Source organism: Akebia trifoliata, chromosome 8 (genome assembly GCF_017979445.1).
Source record: "Akebia trifoliata isolate Shusen 1 chromosome 8, ASM1797944v1, whole genome shotgun sequence".
Taxonomy (NCBI): domain Eukaryota; kingdom Viridiplantae; phylum Streptophyta; class Magnoliopsida; order Ranunculales; family Lardizabalaceae; genus Akebia; species Akebia trifoliata.
In genome coordinates this window covers 3,374,171-3,380,780 of record NC_141382.1, presented here as the reverse complement: position 1 = coordinate 3,380,780, position 6,610 = coordinate 3,374,171, and the positions used below count along the sequence as shown (strand labels likewise).

Sequence of the window (6,610 nt, the reverse complement as noted above, 5' to 3'; positions counted from 1 at the left end):
ACTTCCCACCCTATATGTGTAATACTAGTAGGGTTTTAGCCGTCATCATCGAGTGACTTGGGAAGAAAGAAAGGAAAAAAACCAGTATTACACTATTAATGGCGATGAGATCTGCTGTGAGACGCATTTCTGTAACTCGTTTAATGGAAGGAAATCGAAGGATTCCTCGATATTTCAGTGATGACAGAGGTAGGATTTTCAGCGAGGAAGAGAGAGCAAAGGAAAAGATCTACATCGAGGTTTTATTTGTTCCCCGTCTCTTTCAATTTATTTATACGTCTCGATCGTCTCTCAAATTGGTTCTTCTTCTTCTTTTTAATTTTTTAATTGTTTAACTTTTTAATTGCGATAAATTGATTTTGTTATGGACGATTGTTCGAAGAAAATGGAAAGGGAGAAGATGGAGAAGCTGAGGCTTAAGTTGGAGAAGGAAAAAGCAGCTGCAGAGAAGGAGAAATCTGAGAAGGTATCGATCGACCAGGGTTTTATCTTTATTTTGTTCTCATCTGGTTTTGATTTAATTTGATTTTTTGTTTTGGTTCTTGATGGTTTGATTGTTTATGTTTTTTCCCTCGTAATGAATTATATGGTAATTTAATTCAGAAACAAACAGATTTTGAATAATTTGTTTCATCCTATCATCACAATATCATAATTATATCTTCACCATTAATGTTTGATCATACCAGAGTCCATCTAATCATTCAGCACATGTTTGATCACTGGCCGTGGTTTTCAAATTCGTTTTTTCATCACCTCTCGTTCGATAGTGATACCGAGGGTTGGGTGGTTCAAGAAAGATTGAACAGAAAAAGGCATTGAGAGAACACACTGATTTTAATGTGGGAAACCTCCTAATAAAACGAGAAAAAATCACAGGCCAAAGGCCCGTATAAATTTTATAAATTTTTTTGATCATGAAAAATATCAAACTTGAAGCCACTTGTTCGAAATCAATTCGACGTTCTCCCTTGAGATATTCTTCAATCCGAAATATCTTCAACTTCAACTCAAGCATATCTGAAATCACTCCGACAACTTCCTTCTTGACTTGTATATCACCTCTAACCTCGTTGCAAGATTTAACGAAAACACAAGAGAGTAAGATAACAATTCTTGGCATACCATTTACTCATATGTGAATACCTAATTCATAAATGAAGAAGTGAGAACTTCAAAACACTTAGGGTGGAGGGAGACTACTTCAATTCTCAAGAGGCATCCAACGTCTCAAAGCAATAAATGGAATTCTGACAATTCACTTTCAAATTCAAACAACATTTGAATGAAAAAAATACATTAGTGCAATGTTTAATTCCAACAAATTCCCCTTTAAATTCAATTCAGAAAATTCATACCAGACATGGTGCAACATGTTTTTGTTTATCCCTTGTCATTACTTTTTTCATCATGTTTGATTGGATTATTATTGGTATGTATCTTTTGAATTCTAAGGGTTTTGATTCTCAAGCACTTCTCCAATCTAATGATACCTTACATCTATATGCTTGAACTTATAGTAAAAAATTGGATTTTTGGTCAAGTGAATTACACTTTGATTATTACAATTGACAATAAAATGATCTTGATTTAAGTTAACTCTTGGAGAAATTTCTTCATCCATAACATTTTTTTGCAAGTCTCTGTGGAAGCAATATATTTTGCCCCTGTTGTGAAAAGAGCAACAAATTTTTTTGCAATTTAGATTGCCGTTAGAAGGCCTCCGAGGCAAAGGTGAATATATATTTAGAGATAGACTTTTTCGAGTCTATGTCATCCGTCATGTTTTGAGTCAGTATATTTGACCAACATAGATTCATCATTACCAAAACACATGTATAAATTTATTATTCCTCTAAGATACTTTATGAGCCATTTAACTGCTTTCCAGTGTTCTTTACCAAGATTTGATAAGTATCTATTGCATAAGCAATGTCAGGTCTAGTACAAATCTTGTCATATATTAAGCTTTTTACAGCTGAATAATATGAAACGTTTCTCATTTCTTTCTCATGATTCATTGCTATCTTGTATCTCCACCAAAGTGCAATTCACTTAGTCAACAATCCAACCTTTCGCTATAAATTCAAACACATAGATGTGAGATATCATTAGATTAGAGATGTGCTTGAGAATCAAGCCCTTAGAATTGAACATGTGCATAACGTAAGAATCCATCAAACATGATAAAAATAATGACAAGAGATAAACGAAAGACTTGTTGTATCATATTTGGTATGAATTTCTGAATGGGTTTAGTAGGAGTTGTTGGAGACAAACCTTGCTTTAAATATATATTTTTTTAATTGTTGTTTGTCGTTGGAGTCTCATTGAATTAAAGAGATTCAACAGTCAATTCCATTTATTTCTTGGGGACGTTGGATGCCTTTTGGGCTATGCTACCTTCGGCTATTGCTTGGGGGATTTGGAATGAAAGGAATAACATGGTGTTTAATGGCAAGATTAGAAGCTCTCACACAAGTTTTTTAGAGATTTTGGGCTTCTTATACCTTTGGTCCAAACAAAATATAGAATTCGTGGGAACTTCGTTTGATGATTTTGTTTTTAGATGGAACTCTTTATGTAATCATTGATGTTGTTTGCTCTTCTTCTTTGTTACTTTCTATGAGGCTTTCTCGGCCTCTTTGTATGCTGTTTTTTCTTTCTCCTTGAAATATATTATACTTTTCAAAAAAAAAAAAATTGCTTTAAAGCCCCCACCTTTTCATTTACAAATTAGGTGCTCATATGTGAGTATTTGGTATGCCAAGAATTGTTTTCTTGTATTTTTGGTAGATTTTGCAATAAGGTTGGAGGTGATATCTAATTCAAGTCAAGAAGGAGTTGTTGGAGTGAGATCGGATTGCTTGAAGTTGAAGATATTTTGAATTGAAGAAGATCTCAGGGGAGAATGTCAAATTCATTTCGAAGTGGTGGCATTGGGTTTGGTATTTTTCATGGTCAAGAAAATTTATAAGGTTTTTAATCTTTTGGTCGAATTGATTTAAAAAAGGTTGTAACATTTTTTCTTGATTAATGGGCATTTTTATCAGCTTTTGGCCTGTCATTTTTCTTCCTTTTATAAGAAAGTTTTCCACGTTAAAATCGGCGTGTGCTCTCTTGGTGCTTTTTCTCTACTCTTTTTTGGCTTGAATCCATAGTCACAATAATTTGAACCATTCGATCCTAACACTTTGAACTACGAAAGGGTAGAAGACGATATACGTCCCGGACTCCTGGATTTTTTGTTTCATGTCATTCACTATGCCGACATGGCTTGGGCAAATCAGCTGTGCCTCATACGATTTTTGAAACCATGTCTCTGTCTGAATGTCTTCAGAGATGGGTCTCTTCACATCTCCACACAAATGGCATATAAGCCTTTGTAGAAACCCATAACCTATGGGACTATCTTCATAGATAACCAAATGGTATACATGAGTCAGTTAATAGGACTCGCCATTCCACAGTTGTGTGTAGGTGTTGCTGATGCATGAACAATCAATCAAGGTGGTAGGTTTTGCAAAATCGCCCAATTATTCCTAAAAAGTAATAAGATCTCCTAACAAACCACTCAAGAGATTCATATTTTATGGGGTTCACAACTGAACAAAACACGAATAATTATTCCCTATCTCATTAATGTTTGTTATGTTATAAACATACAAAAAACTACCATGGATCTTACTTTGGTGTTCACATGCAAGGCTATTGGTCGAGAATGCTAAAAGGTCAATGAGGGAGAAAATGGTCTTCGGGGTGGTGATGGTGGTGGGAGGATGAAAGAATATAATCAATGTGGACAATATCATGGAAACAATCCATCATAGGATTAAGATATGATCACGCTAGCCTATAAAATAAAATAAAAAGATATGATCAAGCTAAACTTTAGTGATGGGATTGTCGATGTTGATGTTGTGGTGTGATCAGTCATGTGCACTACCTATAAGCCATTATATCAAATAGTACAAGTGCTACTCACATGACCCAAAGTCATTGAATACATGACCCCACAACTCAAATTGGCCTTTACCCCTTCAATGTTTTGACACCTTAGGTGGACATCATGATTTTGAGCACATCACATCTATGGCTTCAAACCTTAACTTTTATGCATCCTAGTATCTAACTACCAAGTAGATCAATCATGCTTTATTTATTTATTTTATAATTTGACTTTTTTATTACTTTGGGATGTGCTGGTCTCTTGTAGGATTTGTCTTAGATCCCAAACAATCTAGTTCTATCTCCTTTTCATACGCATCGTTGGCCCACCATCTCTTGAAGTAAATTAACCAAGAGGTTCCATGAATATAAAATGATCCTCTTCACCTCAAAAACTTCCTTCTTGTTGTTGTTGTTGTTGGGAACTTGTAAGAGAGCTTCAACACCTCCTCGACTTATTCTGTTAAAGTAAGAATTTCACTCTGTTGGTGCGACTTCGAGTGTGACATCAAGGACATGCAAAAGGATATCATAGAGAACTCTTGTTCTCGGAGAGATGCTCAAGGTTTTGATATACGAAGGGAATATATGTGATCCCTGAACAAGGGACTTGAGATATGGATCTAGAGGCCTTTCTCTTCGCCTCATGCAGCCATGCCACCCTGTGTGATTCCTTTTGAAGCATATACTCGGGGGGTGGGTGCAGGGCAAATGATTTCAAAGCAGACTCCCCATTCATTGGATAGAGAAGATCGTCAAGATTTTGTGATCTGCTATCGAATTTATTCCAATCCCTATTAGCTCGAACTTGGATCAAAGGGATTGCTTGAATACTTCGTATCAACAAATACTCGGTGTATCAATATCGATTTGATCCGTGATTTCTTAGTATTTGAGGATTCACGGAAACATTTGGGGCTCCATTTTCTAGTTTTTTATTCATGATTGGAAGTTATAGTGGTTTGGATAGAGAAATAAAACTCGATAATACAAAATCCTTTCAAAACCCTTACTTTGGAAACCCTAGAATGAATTGTTTGGGATATAAGGTTCAAATTTTGGCAAACAAAACTAGAACAATAATCAACAATTAATTTACTTGGATCTAATCACAATGAAATACAAGAACAGGGACACATTTTTCTCAATTCCAATCACCAAGCTTTGTTCTTCTCAATATCCCCTTGTTTCACTAAAATATATAAATGTGATTTAGCAGCAACGAATGGTAATGTGCAAAAGAACCACAATTGAAATAGAAAAACACAAGAATAGAGCCTATCGCTCCCAATAATAGTTGAGGTGTGTGCCTTTTCACATTGTCTTTGAAGTGATATTTTCCCACTGCATGGACCATTCCACGATGTTGTACTGTCTGAATGATCACCTCCTTGGATATAATAATTTTTCCTGTCCTTGTAGCACTCTAAGCAAAGGGCCCAAACTCTTTTGGGTGATAACCTTGGAAAATAATGTATACTTTTTTTTTTATATAAGTAAAAGATCAACCACAATGTAATGTATAATGAAAGAAGGAAAAAGAATACAAAGCCAAAACCAAGTGTTTTTTTCAACACTTGCTCTTCTGGTTAGTCCAGTCCCTCCATCACTATTCAGTACACAAATGTATAGACTAAAATATGAATTTCTTGAGAAAAAAGAAGAGGACTGCAAGTATTCCCGATTGCAGACTAATGTATCCTTTTAATATTTGTTGGATTCCTATAATATCAACCTGAGATGGATAAAAATACACTCCTAGGTTATCACCACTCATTCGGCGATCTTCCACATCTTGAACTGGGATGACTAACTGTGAGAGGGTTTTAGGTGCTATTATCTAAAATGTAGTTGAACCCCATGTGGTAGTGGTGTTCCAATTCAGGAATAGTAGTTGTTGAAGTTGCTTCTAGTTTTCGTTCTTTCACAAAGATTGGGGAGGTTCCAACAATTGTACTGTACCAAACTTGCTTTCAGCAAATGCTATGTGTTTCCGTTGTTATGTAGTGGAGTCACTAACAAGTAATTGTATAACTATCTGGTTGTCATTTTCTATTTACTACACATAACATTGTTGCTTTTTCTTACCACTTAATAATTCCAGAGTGCATCAAATTTCCCGGTTTGAATCCTGATTTCACTTGATTTGAACAGAAATGAGTACTTAAAACTTTTGAATTGCAGACCATATATTTATGTCATGTTCTCTTTTCTCATGTCTTTGTCTTTACATCACAATTGTCTTTTTTTTTTTCAGAAACCCAAAGAATGATACAAAGGCTGACATGGTTATCTTGTTATCGAAGATCCCAGCTTGTATGTTGGAAGTTCATATGAGGAATAAATAACTGATCCTAAAGAACTCTTGTAGAGAGGTTTGGTGTTTGTATAGAATATTGTGGCATTTGCTGATCCCTTTCAACAAGTAATTATCCTTATCTGAACTTTCTCTGTATTGGTTGCATTAGTTTTTGCCTAGGTATGAAATGAGGATGACAATGGTGGTGTGCAACTGTTTTAATGGCACAAGTGACACACTCACACTCACACTCACATTGTTGTTATGTTGTGTGCAATAACAATTTCACACTATTTATTTTGACGATTATGCGTTATCCCAAAGATTTGGGGTTGGCTAAACCAATAATATTCTTCTATTCCT

General features: G+C 35.1%; 1 protein-coding gene across 2 annotated transcripts; it reads left to right on the top strand.

Moving 5' to 3' along the window:
• On the top strand, window positions 1-6,392 carry LOC147395494 (F1F0-ATPase inhibitor protein). Of its 2 annotated transcripts, none has more exons than XM_086450665.1 (3): window positions 1-239; window positions 383-466; window positions 2,797-5,441. In XM_086450665.1, the coding sequence occupies exons 1-3, from the start codon at window positions 99-101 to the stop codon at window positions 2,806-2,808; spliced, it is 237 nt and encodes a 78-aa protein (XP_086306791.1). In that variant the 5' UTR covers window positions 1-98; the 3' UTR covers window positions 2,809-5,441. The 2 variants fall into 2 exon arrangements, with proteins under 2 accessions (XP_086306791.1, XP_086306790.1); XM_086450664.1 differs by lacking the exon at window positions 2,797-5,441 and adding an exon at window positions 6,206-6,392 and having other exon boundaries at window positions 10-239.
• The last annotated feature ends 218 nt before the right edge of the window (window positions 6,393-6,610 follow it).